Raw genomic sequence first — 20,435 nt, forward strand, 5'->3', positions numbered from 1 at the left:
AGACTGGCTGGTGGGAGAGCGGGGCAACCAGAAGGGCAAGGTGCCCGTCACCTACCTGGAGCTGCTGAGCTAGATGGACCCACGTAGGGACGCACACGCACACACACACACACACACACACACAGACACATGCACACATGCCTCTACTCTATGGTCTCATGGCACAGGAGGTTGGTGGCACCTTAACTGGGGAGGACAGGCTCATGGTAATGGATGGAGTGGAATAGGTGGAATGGTGTCAAATGCATGGTTTCCATGTGTTTGATGCCATTCCATTTACTCCATTCCAGACATTATTATGAGCTGTCCTCCTCTTAGCAGCCTCTGCTGTCTCATGGTGCGCAACACACTTACTTTGGTCTCTGGCCAATTCAAACGCATATGCAAAAGGATTCAAAAGCTAAATGAGTGTGGATCTATAGTGCATCAGAAGGGGGAACAGTCATACAAATACAGTGAATAGTATATATTCTAGCTCTATAGTTGCTGTTTGGAATCCATCCACCTTGTACGCTCTATCTTTCTCATTGAGAAATGACAGGAGCAGCTCGAATAAGGTGGCATATCTAGGTAGGTATATAGAGTATATAATAGACCGGGTCTGGACTCTCAATATATAGAGGAAAGGTTCTTGTTTTATTTAGTTTTTCAACCAAGCTAATTTAGTGTTAGTTAGTCACCATAACTTGGACATTTCAAAAGCCATGATAAAAAAATATATATATTAAACAGCTGTAGGCCTATACAATCCCCCAGCTGTAGGCCTGTAATGCAAACATAATTCAGGGTGACTAAAATAATTATCTCTCAAGGTATCATTAGCCATTGGCTATCACAACATAAGAAATACATCTTGAAAGAAGGAGACAGCTGTACAGTATGCTAACAGAAGGTGACTCATATATTTTGCTCTCGATTTCAATACATTTCTGTCATCTCATGCCCATGCATTACATCTGTCTGTGTCGTGACTGAGTCATAAACGGGTGATGAAAGACTAGAGCAGTAGTTGAATTCAGTTCTGTTTTCTGACTATGGTATTATTCTGTTTATGTACATATTATATTTTTGTACTGTATTTACGTGGCTTTTATTTCTTAGGTAACACTGTTTACTTTTTTGCGAGTGTTCCCCTGTCTTTTGCCCTATTTGTGAAGAAAAGGACAAAACCATGGTAACTTTATTAAACTAACCAAGGTTTATGCAAATCAAAGTATTAAGTTGCTCTCTGTGGGTTGGTCCGTTGTTGATGTTTGCGTGTCATTTTTGTTTTTGTTTATCCACTCTGGTTGCTGAAAAATGTGTATTTTTCTCCAGGATGTTTGTCGAGTTTAGGGTGTGTTTTACTAACTATCGGGTCTTAATGTTTGTCTTTTGAATTTGTAGATGTTTTGAAATGGTTGTTAGTTGTATGTAATAGGTTCAGACCTGTGGTTTCCTTTCCTCTCTGATCTCCTTACACTCCTGTGTGGATCGCAAGCTCTCCCTGAACCCCTCAACCTTTCCTCCTGTCAGTGTGCACAATATGCTGTTCCTTGACTGTTGTATGATTATTGTATGAATGGAACTTGAAGAAAATAAATGACAGCTTGTTTAAAATGATAAAAATAAGCACTGGATAATTTAATGACTCAATACTATGTAGCAACCTTTCATTTATAACATCATACAACTGAATAGCATAATGTACAATTATTTTTGTAATATTTTCAATTGACATTTCAACATTGTTTTTTTGTGATTGGGCTGTCCCACTCCTCTCATATTTTTTGTTTATTGGATAGATGTAGGAAAGAGTGTACTGAAATAGCAGTGGACCAGATTCAAACCCATGCTGCAGCGGTACATGTCTCCCGGCGGCAGGGGCTTAGACCGCTAGACCAACCTAGGTCACATGTAATGTTTTTGAAAGACAGAGTGGGATGGTCTGTGACTCACTTGAACCCTTCCCGGTTTGAGGAAATAATGCAGCCTCAGAGTTACACACAGACAGGGTAACACATAGGGATAGACTGATGTGATTTCCTGAAGGCACTCCATCCCACCACCATGTGACAAACTCTGTGTCCTTGTGGTTAGAGTGTCTGCCCTGAGATTGGAAAATGATAGCCTAACATACCACTTCTCACATACAGAACCTTTTAAAGGTGCAATCTGCAGTTGTTGCATACATTTTTTTACTTTTAAATTAATGATATTCCCATTGATTCTTGAAGAATATCACTTATCGATGCCTCATGAGCTTAGCTTAACTGTCCTACCCCATCAGAACCTAAAATATAAGCTTGTTTGACTCTTCTGTAAACAATGTAAACAAACACTGTATAGCCTCAAATCATAGTTAAAACTATAATTTTTATATCATGGCCGGTCAGTCCTTGTATCCATAGCTCTGTCCATGAGTTTGGGAGTGGTTACATTTCTCCAGCCCCATCCCTCAGCTGTTTACCAAATCAATGGTAGGGTGACCACTTTGTTATAGTTCGAACAGCAGATTGCCACTTTAATGGAAATTGAATTGTTGTTTCAGAAAACAAATGAATGTGATTTAAATTCTATAAGTACGTATGAAAACGCGTTACAGCCATGTCGATCTCTTTAGCATATGATATCTAAGGAGTTGTGTGTTGGTGGGTAATTTGTTGTAAGTGTGTGCACATGCGGCCTTGCCCAGGCCTGAGAGGTATACTACAAAGCAGGTTCACTGAGTTAGCTAGCTATCTTCGATAACTGCTGATTTTCTGATTCAATAAGAAATCTAAACTTATATGTGTTTTTTGAGTCAATTAGACAATTTTCAAGCTTTTCTTTCTTTATTTTTCAACTATTTTTCTCCCCATTTTCGATCTTGTCTCTTCACTGCAACTCCCCAACGGGCTCAGGAGGCAAAGATCGAGTGTTGCGTCCTCCGAAACACGACCCGCCAAACCGCGCTTCTTAACATTCGCCCGCTTAACCCGGAAGCCAACCGCACCAACGTGTCGGAGGAAACACCGTTCAACTGACGACCGAGGTCAGCCTGCAGGCCCCCGGCCCGCCACAAGGAGTCGCTAGAGCGCGATGAGTCAAGTAAAGCCCCCCCGGCCAAACCCTCCCCTAACCCGGACGACGCTGGGCCAATTGTGCGCCGCCCTATGGGACTCCCGATCATGGCCGGTTGTGATACAGCCCAGGATCGAACCCAGGTCTGTAGTGATGCCTCTAGCACTGCGATACAGTGCCTTAGACTGCTGCGCCACTCGGGAGGCCCAGGCTTATCTTTCTAAATAATAAAAAGTTATTTTGGCAAGTTAGCTGGCTAACTCCTTGATCCTACTTTGTATTATTACCCCTCTGTTTCAGCTCATCACTGTCTACACAGTGCCAGGCATGGACCCAGACTGGCTGGTGGGAGAGCGGGGCAACCAGAAGGGCAAGGTGCCCGTCACCTACCTGGAGCTGCTGAGCTAGATGGACCCACGTAGGGACGCACACGCACGCTCGCACACACACAGACACACACACACAGACACATGCACACATGCCTCTACTCTATGGTCTCATGGCACAGGAGGTTGGTGGCACCTTAACTGGGGAGGACAGGCTCATGGTAATGGATGGAGTGGAATAGGTGGAATGGTGTCAAATGCATGGTTTCCATGTGTTTGATGCCATTCCATTTACTCCATTCCAGCCATTATTATGAGCTGTCCTCCTCTTAGCAGCCTCTGCTGTCTCATGGTGCGCAACACACTTACTTTGGTCTCTGGCCAATTCAAACGCATATGCAAAAGGATTCAAAAGCTAAATGAGTGTGGATCTATAGTGCATCAGAAGGGGGAACAGTCATACAAATGCAGTGAATAGTATATACAGTGGGGAAAAAAAGTATTTAGTCAGCCACCAATTGTGCAAATTCTCCCACTTAAAAAGATGAGAGAGGCCTGTAATTTTCATCATAGGTACACGTCAACTATGACAGACAAATTGAGGAAAAAATTATGGTGGAAAATAAGTATTTGGTCACCTACAAACAAGCAAGATTTCTGGCTCTCACAGACCTGTAACTTCTTCTTTAAAAGGCTCCTCTGTCCTCCACTCGTTACCTGTATTAATGGCACCTGTTTGAACTTGTTATCAGTATAAAAGACACCTGTCCACAACCTCAAACAGTCACACTCCAAACTCCACTATGGCCAAGACCAAAGAGCTGTCAAAGGACACCAGAAACTAAATTGTAGATCTGCACCAGGCTGGGAAGACTGAATCTGCAATAGGTAAGCAGCTTGGTTTGAAGAAATCAACTGTGGGAGCAATTATTAGGAAATGGAAGACATACAAGACCACTGATAATCTCCCTCGATCTGGGGCTCCACGCAAGATCTCACCCCGTGGGGTCAAAATGATCACAAGAACGGTGAGCAAAAATCCCAGAACCACACGGGGGGACCTAGTGAATGACCTGCAGAGAGCTGGGACCAAAGTAACAAAGCCTACCATCAGTAACACACTACGCCGCCAGGGACTCAAATCGTGCAGTGCCAGACGTGTCCCCCTGCTTAAGCCAGTACATGTCCAGGCCCGTCTGAAGTTTGCTAGAGTGCATTTGGATGATCCAGAAGAGGATTGGGAGAATGTCATATGGTCAGATGAAACCAAAATAGAACTTTTTGGTAAAAACTCAACTCGTCTTGTTTGGAGGACAAAGAATGCTGAGTTGCATCCAAAGAACACCATACCTACTGTGAAGCATGGGGGTGGAAACATCATGCTTTGGGGCTGTTTTTCTGCAAAGCGACCAGGACGACTGATCCGTGTAAAGGAAAGAATGAATGGGGCCATGTATCGTGAGATTTTGAGTGAAAACCTCCTTCCATCAGCAAGGACATTGAAGATGAAATGTGGCTGGGTCTTTCAGCATGACAATGATCCCAAACACACCGCCCGGGAAACGAAGGAGTGGCTTCGTAAGAAGCATTTCAAGGTCCTGGAGTGGCCTAGCCAGTCTCCAGATCTCAACCCCATAGAAAATCTTTGGAGGGAGTTGAAAGTCTGTGTTGCCCAGTGACAGCCCCAAAACATCACTGCTCTAGAGGAGATCTGCATGGAGGAATGGGCCAAAATACCAGCAACAGTGTGTCAAAACCTTGTGAAGACTTACAGAAAACGTTTGACCTGTGTCATTGCCAACAAAGGGTATATAACAAAGTATTGAGAAACTTTTGTTATTGACCAAATACTTATTTTCCACCATAATTTGCAAATAAATATGATGAAAATTACAGGCCTCTCTCATCTTTTTAAGTGGGAGAACTTGCACAATTGGTGGCTGACTAAATATTTTTTTCCCCCACTGTATTGTTCTCGAATTCTCTAAAAAAAATTGATGGACTACATATTTATTCATTGAATGGTTCTCCAATCGATCGGGTTCCAGCCTATTAATATCTGGGCTTTTAGATTGACAAGGATTTAACTTTTAAAAAACATACTGATGAGCTAGTTAAAAAGCTTATTTTTTAGAAATAGATCTTGCCTCTCCCTAAACAGCAGGAAGCATATTGTACAGTCACATTTCCTGCCAGTTCTTGACTATGGTGACACAATTGACCAGTATGCAGCAACCACTACTCTTAAACTTTTGGATGCCATCTACCATAGCGCCCTTTGCTTTATCACAGGTGACAGTTTTAATACTCATCACCAGACCCTGCCCGGCTGCTGGGGTTCAGAGGAATAGGTCGTCAAAGGGTGGTTCATGTAGTGGAGGTGAAACAATAGCATGTTGGCTAGAGTACATCAGTGACATCACACCTTCCCTGAGATCTTAAGCCAACTGTCGTTCACGGCATTGAGTTGCATGTGTCATTGCAGAAAGTTCTTAGTCTGGTTTTCTCTGTAAGACTAATCGTCACAAGGTGCTGCTGTCATTCTGAACTGTCCATCTATAGAACAGCGTTATGTCAGCAATGATTGATGAGAATTAAGAGATGAAGTTGTCTGTAGCGACGTAGTGTGCTGTACACCAGAGGGGAACACCCTTTTCCATGGTGGAGTAGAGACAAAGGCAGACATTATAGATACAGGCAGACATACACTCCCACCAGTGTGGCTTCACCCACGCAACCAGATTATAGCCACACTGGGCTATTTTTAAGAACAAGGCTCTTCATTTGCATTTCGTGTTAATTGTTCAACAATGGGAAAGGAATGATGGCCAGATGTCAGCCAACTGTCACTTCCTTGGAAAACTTTGACTAAGTTAATGAAACAAACATAAAACAGTATTTTTCCATAAATAATATGCCATTTAGCAGACGCTTTTATCCAAAGCGACTTACAGTCATGCGTGAATACATTTTTTTTTTGGTGTATGGGTGGTCCCGGGGATCGAACCCACTACCTTGGCGTTACAAGCGCCGTGCTCTACCAGCTGAGCTACAGAGGACCACATTAATAACAATCACCTCCGAAGTTGTCGACTTCAACTGGGTGTAATTAACATTCACCACGTTTGGAACGGCAAGTGCTGTTTGTAATGATGTCATTAGTTCAAAATTCCCTTTTAACATAGAGTTATTATTAAAGTGAAATATACAGATAGATATGTACAGTATGTTTTTCTTTGGTACTATGATCCAGATAAAGATATATGATCTGATACCCTGCCAGCTGGCCCAGGCAAAACTCTAGTCTAGAATATAACTGGCTTACAGAAAAAGATGAAAAAAATGTATCATGTTTTTAGATAACTGAGGCCACACATAAAAAAATGCAGCCAATTTTAGTTTGACAATCCTTTCATAAGGATATAGATCTCATAGCATAGGGGTCCAAAATGGGTCAACTTTGTCTATAAATGGTTTTTCATACAGGTCCAAAAATCACATTCACATGAACCATTTCTCTACACATTAAATGTTGTTAAAATGAAAAGGGGTTGTGTGGTAATGTGGCTCAGTGGACGGGCTGCAGTCCCCTAAGCACACATTGCCAAGAATGGCATGGGATCAAATCCTAGCACTTTCCTGTTATTCTCCTTAAAGTCAAAACTGTCATTTTTTGCATTTGGAATGACCCTAAAGGCATCCCTACAGCAAACTAAACAGCAAGGAAGCTACTAAACAGAACAAGCGTTTCATTTTAATCACACCAATACAAAAGCTGGAAAACATCAATGACATAACATTTTCATTCTAAATCAAATAGCATGCATCTTCTTCCTTATTTGCAAGTAAATCAGGAAGATGCCTTTGGCTATTGCGTCACATTCCCTAACCTAACATAGCAGTTGTAAAATAAACACATTCCCAAACCGGTACTAGGCAGCTGTTGAAACACGTATCTGTCACCCACACAATCTCATTTTAACCACAAAGTAATGGAAGTTATTCATTGACACAACATGTAGGCTACATTCACGCCCACATAAAAACACCATCTAAACACTTTATCTTGCCACTGGTGCTGTGATCAGTAGGTGGAGGAAATCGGTTATTTGCTTGTGTCTCAGGAGCTGTCATCGAACAAAACATGAAATACATCAAGTTGCCATGTGTGGACATTTTCCTTACGAAACAGTCCAACGATTGACTTCTGTTTTCTATACCCAATTACCATAGTAGACCTATCTTTTAAAAATGTGATACTAACCTTTTTCCTCCTAGTATTCAACACCACTGATCAGAAATATTGATAAAATGTTTCACAGTGCAATAACATACAATTCAGTTAAACTAAGTAGCTCTTTTCCCCATGGTCAAATACAATCTCAGTTAGTTTTGGGTACTGTAAAAACCTACCACCACAACCTGGACTCAGGGGAAGACATAACATAGTAAATGTAAATCAGGGACACTCCAATTAGTATGATATGTTACGTTTCGTAAGGTATGTATTAATTTGTGGATGTCCATCATCCATTTCGTATGATATGTTACGAATTTGCAAAGCGTATGCTATGTTACGAATTCCAATTGGTTGTGGCTAATGTTAGCTAGGTGGCTAACGTTAGCTAGGTTAGGATTAAGGTTAGGCTTTGGAGTTAGGTTAAAGAGTTAAGGTTAGGGTTAGGGGAAGGGTTAGCTAAAATGCTAAGTAGTTGCAAAGTAACTAAAAAGTAGTACGTAGTTGCTAATTAGCTAAAATGCTAAAGATCTCCGTGATGAGAATTGGTTATATTCTACAAGACTCAATGGGTGTATATGTAACTAATTTAAAAGTCCAAAAATGGATGTAGCAAATGCAGATTACCCGTTTTAGAGCTCAGGAAGTATATGAGGAGATTATCATGAAGAGGAGACCAGAGGGGTATACTACAAAGCAGAATCAAGGAGTTTGCCAGCTAACTTGCCTAAATATTCGGATATAACTTTAATTTCTTTTGAACGATAAGCTTGAAATGGGCATAGTCTAATTGTTTCAACAAACAAAAACACATACCGAAGTTTAGCTGTTTTAATGAACCAGAAAATCTATAATTATTTCTGGTTGCTTATCAAAGTTAGCTGGCTAACTCGTTGATCATGCTTTGAAATATACCCCTCAGCAGTGTGGGGAGACCAGTAGTTAGGTAAACCATATGGAGTGATTAATTATGTTTAAGATCAGAGGTGAAAGAGTAATCCATTTAACTGCAGTGTAGAAACATCTTTCCATTACACACACTGTAACCACATCCAATGACTAAGAAATTGAAAACTTCCAGGGATGAGGACACTACTTTTTCAGGCCAGGATTCACCCTTAGGATCCCACGCACAGGGATAGTTCAGTTGTCATCGATCCAACTTTCACTGCTTTACCTCAGGTTTCTCTTTACATTCAAGGAAGAATCCCAAAGTAGATATCCTGTTCGTTTTTTCAGAAATGAATTACTTTATTCACAGAAAGGTCAATATAAAAAGTTTACTTGGTAACATATTTAAAGGAATAGTTTACCCAAATTACATAATTACATGTTGGTGTCCTTACCCTGTAAGCAGTCTATGGACAAGGTAAGACTGCCTACAGGGGAAGGAAACCAATATGCAATTTTGTAATTTGGGTGAACTATCCCTTTTAGGAGCAGTTTTAACATAACATCTATGAAATGGTGCCTCCAGACAGAATAACATAAAACCTATGAAGTGGTGCCTCCAGACAGAATAACATAAAACCTATGAAGTGGTGCCTCCAGACAGAATAACATAAAACCTATGAAGTGGTGCCTCCAGACAGAATAACATAAAACCTATGAAGTGGTGCCTCCAGACAGAATAACATAAAACCTATGAAGTGGTGCCTCCAGACAGAATAACATAAAACCTATGAAGTGGTGCCTCCAGACAGAATAACATAAAACCTATGAAGTGGTGCCTCCAGACAGAATAACATAAAACCTATGAAGTGGTGCCTCCAGACAGAATAACATAAAACCTATGAAGTGGTGCCTCCAGACAGAATAACATACAGTAAAGGGAGTTTAATACCTCTCCCTAGGGCTACAGCCACACAGAGATTTTGTGTTAGAAAAATGCGAATTGAGCAAATGGGTTTCTATGGGAGTAATCCATTGTTAAGTGAAAAACGCACAGTATATCAACCTGTGTGCGTAAGCAACTCGTCTATAAATAATTGACTTGAGTTTTGAGGGACAAAGAAATACAATGATGAATGCCCATGCATTTTCATATGTCTCTGTATGGCTGTAGCCCAAGGGTCAAATCCTACCTGGACTCTTGCACAAAACTCATGCGTTAAAGAATTAGGCAAAAGTTTGAGTTGTGCATGCATCTCAAGTTAGGAATTGACCCCACTCTAAAATCATAAGTGGTCCTCTGTAGCTCAGCTGGTAGAGCACGGCGCTTGTAACGCCAAGGTAGTGGGTTCGATCCCCGGGACCACCCATACACAAAAAAATAAAATGTATGCACGCATGACTGTAAGTCGCTTTGGATAAAAGCGTCTGCTAAATGGCATATTATTATTATTATTATATTATAAATAAACAATTTAATTATTCTTGATCAAGAAAGGAACAGTACATATTATGAAATTAATACGTGAATACATTTACTAAAACATTAACAAGGTCATTTTTTGGCAGAAGGAAAGCCTTAACTAATACCTGCATGTTACAGATGTATTGTATCCACAAGGATTTAAAAATGTGCCTTGGTCTTACTAAAAGCATGGAAATAAATAACAAAAAATCCACAAAGACTGCATATTTTTGGTATAGTCACGTTCTCCTTGTCTAGAGGAGAAAAGCACCAATATACATGGTGGTCTCTGCCGAACAGTCAATCAGTTCATAATTGTCTTCATCAATGGACACCATCAGGAGATCCCCTTCCTCCAGGGTGACCACCTGTCCTGTGTACATTGTCCTTCTCTCTCCTCTCCTATCATCTGGTATGCTATCCTTGACTTCCATGATAGGCCAATTATTTTCATAGCTATTGGAGTATTTCAGGACTTTCAGGCTAAGAAAATGGACCTTGCCAGATACCTTGTCCTTATCCGGCATTCGAAAGTTGACCCCCACGTAGACAAAGTATCGGCCTTCCTGAGGGACAACCAGAGCTTGCTTGTTCTCGTCATAGGTGAAATTCTGCATGTGCATCAAGCCGGTGTCCTGGTGTTCCCATTGGATGTAGTCTTTAGGCACGGAGTTGCAGCTTGATGATGCTGGAGGTAGGAGAAGATGGAGAGGATCAGAGAAAATATTGAAATTATCCTGATTCTGGAAATATATCCACTTGATATTCAAAATACAAAATTCCAACATTCCTGACAGCTGCACTCACACAATATTACCACAGACTCACAGTGTGCACACTATAGCCTATCAGCAAACTAAGCAGGAAGTTTGATTAGGCATGTGAATAACACCATACCCATACACTAGGGATTTCTCAGTGATATCCAAAAGGCATGTGGTTCCTACAAGAGAATCATGAAGGCACATCTAGGCTACATGGGATAATACTATTGTATAACAAGAAGAATTGGTATAAATCCTCAAAACAATGGTAACACAGTGCAAACCTACACACTTAGAAATGTCCTTGTTTTCAAAAGAAAAGCACTTTTTTTGGCCATTAAATAACATCAAATTGATCAGAAATACAGTGTAGACATTGTTAATGTTGTAAATGGCTATTGTAGCTGGAAACGGCTGATTTTTAATAGGCGTACAGAGGCCCATTATCAGCAACCATCAGTCCTGTGTTCCAATGGCACGTTGTGTTTGCTAATCCAAGTTCATCATTTTAAAAGTCTAATTGGTCATTAGAAACCACTTTTGCAATTATGTTGTGCTGTTGTGCTGATTAAAGAAGCAATTAAACTAGCCTTCCTGAGACTAGTTGAGTATCTGGAGCATCAGCAATTGTAGGTTCGATTACAGGCTCAAAATGGCCAGAAACAAATAACTTTCTTCTGAAACTCATCAGTCTATTCTTGTTCTGAGAAATGAAGGCTATTCCATGCGAGACATTGCCAAGAAACTGAAGATCTCGTACAACGCTGTGTACTACTCCCTTCACAGAACAGCGCAAACTGGCTCTAACCAGAATAGAAAGAGGAGTGGGAGGCCCCGGTGCACAACTGAGCAAGAGGACAAATACATTAGAGTGTCTAGTTTGAGAAACAGACGCCTCACAGGTCCTCAACTGGCAGCTTCATGAAATAGTAACCGCAAAACACCAGTCTCAATGTCAACAGTGAAGAGACGACTCCGGGATGCTGACCTTCTAGGCAGAGTTGCAAAGAAAAAGCCATATCTCAGACTGGCCAATAAAAAGAAAATATTAAGATGGGCAGTCTGAGATATATGCTCCAGATACTCAACTAGTCTCAAGAAGGCCAATTTTATTTCTTCTTTAATCAGCACAACAGTTTTCAGCTGTGCTAACATAATTGCAAAAGGGTTTTCTAATTATCAATTAGCCTTTTATAATGATAAACTTGGATTAGCAAACACAACGTGCTATTGGAACACAGGACTGATGGTTGCTGATAATGGGCCTCTGTACGCTAACGTAGCTATTCCATTAAAAAAATCTGCCGTTTCCAGCTACAATAGCCATTTACAACATTAACAATGTCTACAATGTATTTCTGATCAATTTGATGTTCTTTTAATTTACAAAGAAATTGCTTTTCTTTCGAAAACAAGGACATTTCTACGTGACCACAAACTTTTGAACGGTAGTGTATATATACAAACTACCAGTCAAAAGTTTGGACACACCTACTCATTCAAGGGTTTTTCTTTATTTTTACTATTTTTTACATTGTAGAATAATAGTGCAGACATCAAAACGATTAAATAACACATATGGAATCATGTAGTAACTAAAAAAGTGTTAAACAAATCAAAATATATTTGAGATTCTTCAAATAGCCACCCTTTGCCTTGATGACAGCTTTGCACACGCTTGGCATTCTCTCATCCACCTTCTTGAGGTAGTCACCTGGAATGGATTTCAATTAACAGGTGTGCCTTCTTAAAAGTTAATTTGTGGAATTTATTTCCTTCTTAATGTGTTTGAGCCAATCAGTTGTGTTGTGACAAGGTAGGGGGGGTATACAGAAGATAGCCCTATTTGGTAAAAGAAACTACAGTCCATCATTACTTTAAGACATGAAGGTCAGTCAATACGGAAAATGTCAAGAACTTTGAAAGTTTCTTCAAGTGCAGTCACAAAAACCATCAAGAGCTATGATGAAACAGGCTGTCCTGAGGACCACCACAGGAATGTAAGACCCAGAGATACCTCTGCTGCAGAGGATAGGTTAATTAGAGTTACCAGCCTCAGAAATTGCAGCCCAAATAAATGCTTCACAGAGTTCAAGTCACAGACACATCTCAACATCAACTGTTCAGAGGGGACTGTGTGAATCAGGCCTTCATGGTCGAATTGCTGCAAAGAAACGACTACTAAAGGACACCAATAAGAAGAAGAGATCTGCTTAGGCCAAGAAACACGCACAATGGACATTAGACCGGTGGAAAGGTGTCCTTTGGTCTGGAGTCCAAATTTGAGATTTTTGGTTCCAAGCGCCGTGTCTTTGTGAGACGCGTGTGGGTGAACGGATGATCTCTGCATGTTTAGTTCCCAGCGTAAATCATGGAGGTGGTGTTATGGTGTGGGGTGCTTTGCTGGTGACACTGTCTGTAATTTATTTAGAATTCAAGGCACACTTAACCAGCATGTTTGCCACAGCATTCTGCAGCGATATGCCACCCCATCGGGTTTGTGCTTAGTGGGACTATCATTTGTTTTTCAACAGGACAATGACCCAACACACTTCCAGGCTGTGTAAGGGCTATTTTACCAAGAAGGAGGGTGATGGAGTGCTGCATCAGATGACCTGGCCTCCACAATCCCCCAACCTCAACCCAATTGAGATGGTTTGGGATGAGTCGGACGGCAGAGTGAAGGAAAAGCAGCCAACAAGTGCTCCTTCTAGACTGTTGGAAAAGCATTCCAGCTGAAGCTGGTTAAGAGAATGCCAAGAGTGTGCAAAGCTGTCATCAAGGCTAAGGGTGACTATTTGAAGAATCTGAAATATAAAATATATTTTGATTTGTTCAACACTTTTTTGGTTACTTTTTTGGTTACATCGTTTTGATGTCTTCATTATTGTTCTACAATGTAGAAAATTGTAAAAAAAAAAAATTTGAATGAGTAGATGTGTCCAAACCTTTGTCTGGTACTGTATACTTTTGACTGGTAATGTACAGTGGGGAAAAAAAGTATTTAGTCAGCCACCAATTGTGCAAGTTCTCCCACTTAAAAAGATGAGAGAGGCCTGTAATTTTCATCATAGGTACACGTCAACGATGACAGACAAAATGAGAAAAATAAATCCAGAAAATCACATTGTAGGATTTTTAATGAATTTATTTGCAAATTATGGTGGAAAATAAGTATTTGGTCACCTACAAACAAGCAAGATTTCTGGCTCTCACAGACCTGTAACTTCTTCTTTAAGAGGCTCCTCTGTCCTCCACTCGTTACCTGTATTAATGGCACCTGTTTGAACTTGTTATCAGTATAAAAGACACCTGTCCACAACCTCAAACAGTCACACTCCAAACTCCACTATGGCCAAGACCAAAGAGCTGTCAAAGGACACCAGAAACAAAATTGTAGACCTGCACCAGGCTGGGAAGACTGAATCTGCAATAGGTAAGCAGCTTGGTTTGAAGAAATCAACTGTGGGAGCAATTATTAGGAAATGGAAGACATACAAGACCACTGATAATCTCCCTCGATCTGGGGCTCCACGCAAGATCTCACCCTGTGGGGTCAAAATGATCACAAGAACGGTGAGCAAAAATCCCAGAACCACACGGGGGGACCTAGTGAATGACCTGCAGAGAGCTGGGACCAAAGTAACAAAGCCTACCATCAGTAACACACTACGCTGCCAGGGACTAAAATACTGCAGTACCAGACGTGTCCCCCTGCTTAAGCCAGTACATGTCCAGGCCCGTCTGAAGTTTGCTAGAGTGCATTTGGATGATCCAGAAGAGGATTGGGAGAATGTCAGATGAAACCAAAATATAACTTTTTGGTAAAAACTCAACTCGTCGTGTTTGGAGGACAAAGAATGCTGAGTTGCATCCAAAGAACACCATACCTACTGTGAAGCATGGGGGTGGAAACATCATGCTTTGGGGCTGTTTTTCTGCAAAGGGACCAGGACGACTGATCCGTGTAAAGGAAAGAATGAATGGGGCCATGTATCATGATATTTTGAGTGAAAACCTCCTTCCATCAGCAAGGGCATTGAAGATGAAACGTGGCTGGGTCTTTCAGCATGACAATGATCCCAAACACACCGCCCGGGCAACGAAGGAGTGGCTTCGTAAGAAGCATTTCAAGGTCCTGGAGTGGCCTAGCCAGTCTCCAGATCTCAACCCCATAGAAAATCTTTGGCGGGAGTTGAAAATCCGTATTGCCCAGCGACAGCCCCAAAACATCACTGCTCTAGAGGAGATCTGCATGGAGGAATGGGCCAAAATACCAGCAACAGTGTGTGAAAACCTTGTGAAGACTTACAGAAAACGTTTGACCTGTGTCATTGCCAACAAAGGGTATATAACAAAGTATTGAGAAACTTTTGTTATTGACCAAATACTTATTTTCCACCATAATTTGCAAATAAATTCATTAAAAATCCTACAATGTGATTTTCTGGATTTTTTTCCCTCATTTTCTCTGTCATAGTTGACGTGTACCTATGATGAAAATTACAGGCCTCTCTCATCTTTTTAAGTGGGAGAACTTGCACAGTTGGTGGCTGACTAAATACTTTTTTTCCCCACTGTATATATACAGTGCCAGACAAAAGTTTGGACACACATACATATATATATATATATATATATATATATATATATATATATATATATATATATATATACATATATATATATATATATATATATATATATATATATATTATATATATATATATATATATATATATATATATATACAGTGGGGAAAAAAAAGTATTTAGTCAGTCACCAATTGTGCAAGTTCTCCCACTTAAAAAGATGAGAGGCCTGTAATTTTCATCATAGGTACACGTCAACTATGACAGACAAATTGAGAAAAAAAAATCCAGAAAATCACATTGTAGGATTTTTAATGAATTTATTTGCAAATTATGGTGGAAAATAAGTATTTGGTCACCTACAAACAAGCAAGATTTCTGGCTCTCACAGATCTGTAACTTCTTCTTTAAGAGGCTCCTCTGTCCTCCACTCGTTACCTGTATTAATGGCACCTGTTTGAACTTGTTATCAGTATAAAAGACACCTGTCCACAACCTCAAACAGTCACACTCCAAACTCCACTATGGCCTAGACCAAAGAGCTGTCAAAGGACACCAGAAACAAAATTGTAGACCTGCACCAGACTGGGAAGACTGAATCTGCAATAGGTAAGCAGCTTGGTTTGAAGAAATCAACTGTGGGAGCAATTATTAGGAAATGGAAGACATACAAGACCACTGATAATCTCCCTCGATCTGGGGCTCCACGCAAGATCTCACCCCGTGGGGTCAAAATGATCACAAGAACGGTGAGCAAAAATCCCAGAACCACACGGGGGGACCTAGTGAAAAACCTGCAGAGAGCTGGGACCAAAGTAACAAAGCCTACCATCAGTATCACACTACGCCGCCAGGGACTCAAATCCTGCAGTGTGAGACGTGTCCCCCAGCTTAAGCCAGTACATGTCCAGGCCCGTCTGAAGTTTGCTAGAGTGCATTTGGATGATCCAGAAGAGGATTGGGAGAATGTAATATGGTCAGATGAAACCAAAATAGAACTTTTTGGTAAAAACTCAACTCGTCGTGTTTGGAGGACAAAGAATGCTGAGTTGCATCCAAAGAACACCATACCTACTGTGAAGCATGGGGTTGGAAACATCATGCTTTGGGGCTGTTTTTCTGCAAAGGGACCAGGACGACTGATCCGTGTAAAGGAAAGAATGAATGGGGCCATGTATCGTGAGATTTTGAGTGAAAACCTCCTTCCATCAGCAAGGGCATTGAAGATGAAACGTGGCTGGGTCTTTCAGCATGACAATGATCCCAAACACACCGCCCGGGCAACGAAGGAGTGGCTTCGTAAGAAGCATTTCAAGGTCCTGGAGTGGTCTAGCCAGTCTCCAGATCTCAACCCCATAGAAAATCTTTGGAGGGAGTTGAAAGTCCGTGTTGCCCAGCGACAGCCCCAAAACATCACTGCTCTAGAGGAGATCTGCATGGAGGAATGGGCCAAAATACCAGCAACAGTGTGTGAAAACCTTGTGAAGACTTACAGAAAACATTTGACCTGTGTCATTGCCAACAAAGGGTATATAACAAAGTATTGAGAAACTTTTGTTATTGACCAAATACTTTTTTTCCACCATAATTTGCAAATAAATTCATTAAAAATCCTACAATGTGATTTTCTGGATTTTTTTTTCTCATTTTGTCTGTCATAGTTGACGTGTACCTATGATGAAATTTACAGGCCTCTCTCATCTTTTTAAGTGGGAGAATTTGCACAATTGTTGGCTGACTAAATACATTTTTTCCCCACTGTATATATATATATATATATATCAGAATATAATAAAAACACTCTTTACTAAGACCTACTTGTCAGGTGAGCGTTTGGCTTCAGATTCTGTTCTTGACGATCTTGTAGGAAAAAGGGAAAAAACCATCAGTGCATGCTTGCTGTAAGCTGCTGATAGACGCGCCTCTCTCTAGGCTTCATTCATAAAATCAAAGGAATGTACCATGGAAGACATATCATACCAGCGAAATAGTTACATACCTATAGCTTGCTGTCTTGAGTTTTCTGCAGTTGTGAATGTATCCTACAAAAACAAAGACAAGTTAACTATTAATGGTGACCCACAGAAGTTAAAGTTCCATTGAAATCCAATGCCAAAACTCTCCGGCATCTGTGTGCCCCGTTAAAAACATGTGGATGTCCCTTTGCTTACCTTCTCATTACAGTCTCTGATCACACGCTGCGTAAAGAAAAATACAGCTGCACATCCCAGAACCAAGAATAACGTGACAAGACGCCAGCGACTCTCCTGTCGCTTCATTTCTTGACAGTGTTTGAGCAAAATAAAAACAGTCTCTTGCTGCGCCATTGAAATCACGGTGTCTTCAGGAATCTCGCGGTTCCTTGCGCACGTCTCCATATCAAACCACGACTACGAAGTCTAAAGTAACAAAATATATCTTCTTAATAAAATACATCTGAATTTATAGTTCCGCTGCCACCTACGCAACTTGGCTGTCAGTGCCGTTCCCGTTCCCTGCATGTCTGCCCTGGGAAAACCCCCCAACGTCTTACACTAACAGACTATCCCTCAAGCTGCTATAAATGTCCACTCTCAAATTCATAGACAGAGCTGTGGGTCCAAAGGTAGTATTTTATCATGCGCAAATTAAGGCAGTTCAATGTAGACAAAAGTATAATGACGCTCTTGTATCTTCTATTAATTATAAAGCTTCCTGACTTTCTGTTTTATTGCATGACACTTCTCCCCATCTATCTACAAAATACACAAGATTGTGAATGGGTCCGGAAAATATAAGAGATGTTCGATCGGGTTCAAGTCCGGGCTCTGGCTGGGCCACTCATGGTCATTCAGAGACTTGTCCCGAAGCCACTCCTGCATTGTCTCTGCTATGTGCTTAGGGTCGATGTCCTGTTGGAAGGTGAACCTTCACCCCAGTCTGAGGTCCTGAGCGCTCTGGAGCAGGTTTTCATGAAGGATCTCTCTGTACTTTGCTCTGTTCATCTTTCCTTCGATCTGGACTACTCTCCCAGTCCCTGCCGCTGAAAAACATCCCTACAGCATGATGCTGCCACAACCATGTTTCACCGAAGGGATGGTGCCAGGTTTCCTCCAGACGTGACGCTTGGCATTCAGGCCAAAGAGTTCAATCTTGGTTTCATCAGACCAGAGAATCTTGTTTCTCATGGCCTGAGAGTCCTTTAGGTGCCTTTTGGCAAACTCCAAGCGGGCTGTCATGTGCCTTTTACTGAGGAGTGGCTTCCGTCTGGCCACTCTACCGTAAAAAAACTGTTTTTGCTTTGTCATTATGGGGTATTGTGTGTAGATTGATGAGGAAAAATAAATAATTTAATCAATTTCAGAATAAGGCTGTAACGTAACAAAATGTGGAAAAAGTCAAGGGGTCTGAATACTTTCCGAATGCACTGTATTTGGCCTGGCGAAAAGGTTTTAATGCGCTGACCGAAGGAAGCTGATAATTATGAGTTTCTTACTCCGCTGGTCTCGGGAAGAAATTACGAGTCCTCACTGTCAGAGACCGAGTCAAGACCGAGTACAAATGTATCTGACACCGAGACATGACTGAGACACTCAATATGTGGTCTCGAGCCTCGAGTACTACAACACTGATAGAGATATCATCTTTATACATGTCCCATGGCATCTGTGAGCGCACAGGCAATACCATTGAGGTAATCTCCATTTTGAAGTAGTGAATTTTCTTCTACTAATTCTGTGAGTTGGCAAACAAACTGAAAGGGTGCATACTGCCACCAAGTGTTTTCTCACAAGTATCATTCATTAGCTGATCCCTCCTGATGACCCGGATGGAATTATTTGATCCTTCCTTAACCCATAGGAAGTCCCACCCAGTTTACTACTTTTAAATAGTGGAAGCCCTCAGTGGCGCTGCCCATTTTAAAACAGGCTTTTGAGTTCTCCATCTCTCTAGCTGTCCAAATCATCCGAAGTATCTAAAATTGATTGTGAAGCTCAAAGCCACTTAAAGATCTTTTGAACATGATGCACGAAAAATGCTCATATCGGTCCCATGACTTATATGGTATTGCATGGTTGAGGAAAGCAATGTCATTTTGTAATTTGGGTGAACTATTCCTTTAAATACACACATTGAACTCACATGATCAGTTTCATTAGCCAATTAGCCATCTTGATAATTACGGCAATTAGTCAGACGTGTACCGGTAGGTGCTTCCTGCACTCCCTACCCCGGTTGCACCAATCACCCACTTGAGTAGACCACCCCATCCAGCAGTCATGGCCCGCATGGTCTTGTTGTCCTGGATTCATAGCTGGCACGTCGCTCAGCTTCACCACAGCGCATTGTCCACCATGTCTCTGGGCTGCTTGAGCCGTCTCTCGTGAGGCACTTCAAAATGCTCCAGGCCGGTTCGGTCACACTGGTTCTCCCTCAAGACTAGCAGGGGAAGCTCAGTCTTCTGCCCCAGCCACTCCCATGATCACCAATGGAGACATCTGCTGTTTGTTGCTACTTGGCTACCTGCCAAACTATTCACGTTTTACTTTTAATAAACGTTTAATCAATCTCTGTGTTCAACAAATTTACCAACTTTTTAGTTTTGTCCTCACTCATCTTTTTTCGTTAAACTTTTTCACCCCGGACGTTTATCCCGAGACAGAAGAGTCATTTTCCTGTGCGTTTTAGCTGCCAACTTTACGTTATTTTCCGTTTTTCCATCGCAACTTTTTTTTCCCTTATTCAACTTTTTCACTCCGGACGCTTTATCTGGACATGGCTCATCAACATCTTCAACAGCCGAAGCTAAGTAGTAACATTAACATGATGTCTTTTAATTGCAGTCGCTGTACTCATAATATACAGGAGAATTCTCGCCTTACGGCGAGAATAGCTGTGCTACAAGCCCAGCTTCAGACGCAATCGTTAGGCAAGAGTATTATCAGTGTAGGAAAGGAAGAAACAGCGTCTGTGCCACCAGTAAGTACAGACAGTAACGTTAGTATAACTCCCCCCGCACAGTCCCTGCAGCCGGACAACTTTCTCATGGCTTCTGGAGGGAAATACTGTTGGAATGCTCAACCGGTGTCGCTCATTCAGCCGACAGAAACCTTCAACCGGTTTTCCCCATTATGTAGC

The 20,435-nt window shown here is 41.3% G+C and overlaps 1 protein-coding gene across 1 annotated transcript; it reads right to left on the reverse strand.

The window, feature by feature from the left end:
* Positions 1-9,454: 9,454 nt before the first annotated feature.
* On the reverse strand, positions 9,455-17,596 carry LOC311121732 (uncharacterized protein; the record flags this gene model as incomplete). Its single annotated transcript, XM_084196190.1, has 5 exons — positions 9,455-9,460; positions 10,471-10,649; positions 17,136-17,177; positions 17,317-17,359; positions 17,489-17,596. The coding sequence occupies 5 exons, from the start codon at positions 17,594-17,596 to the stop codon at positions 9,455-9,457; spliced, it is 378 nt and encodes a 125-aa protein (XP_084052316.1).
* Between the last annotated feature and the right edge of the window lie 2,839 nt (positions 17,597-20,435).

The sequence above is a fragment of the Coregonus lavaretus genome, assembly GCF_964263955.1.
Source record: "Coregonus lavaretus genome assembly, contig: HAP1_SCAFFOLD_4262, whole genome shotgun sequence".
Taxonomy (NCBI): Eukaryota; Metazoa; Chordata; class Actinopteri; order Salmoniformes; family Salmonidae; genus Coregonus; species Coregonus lavaretus.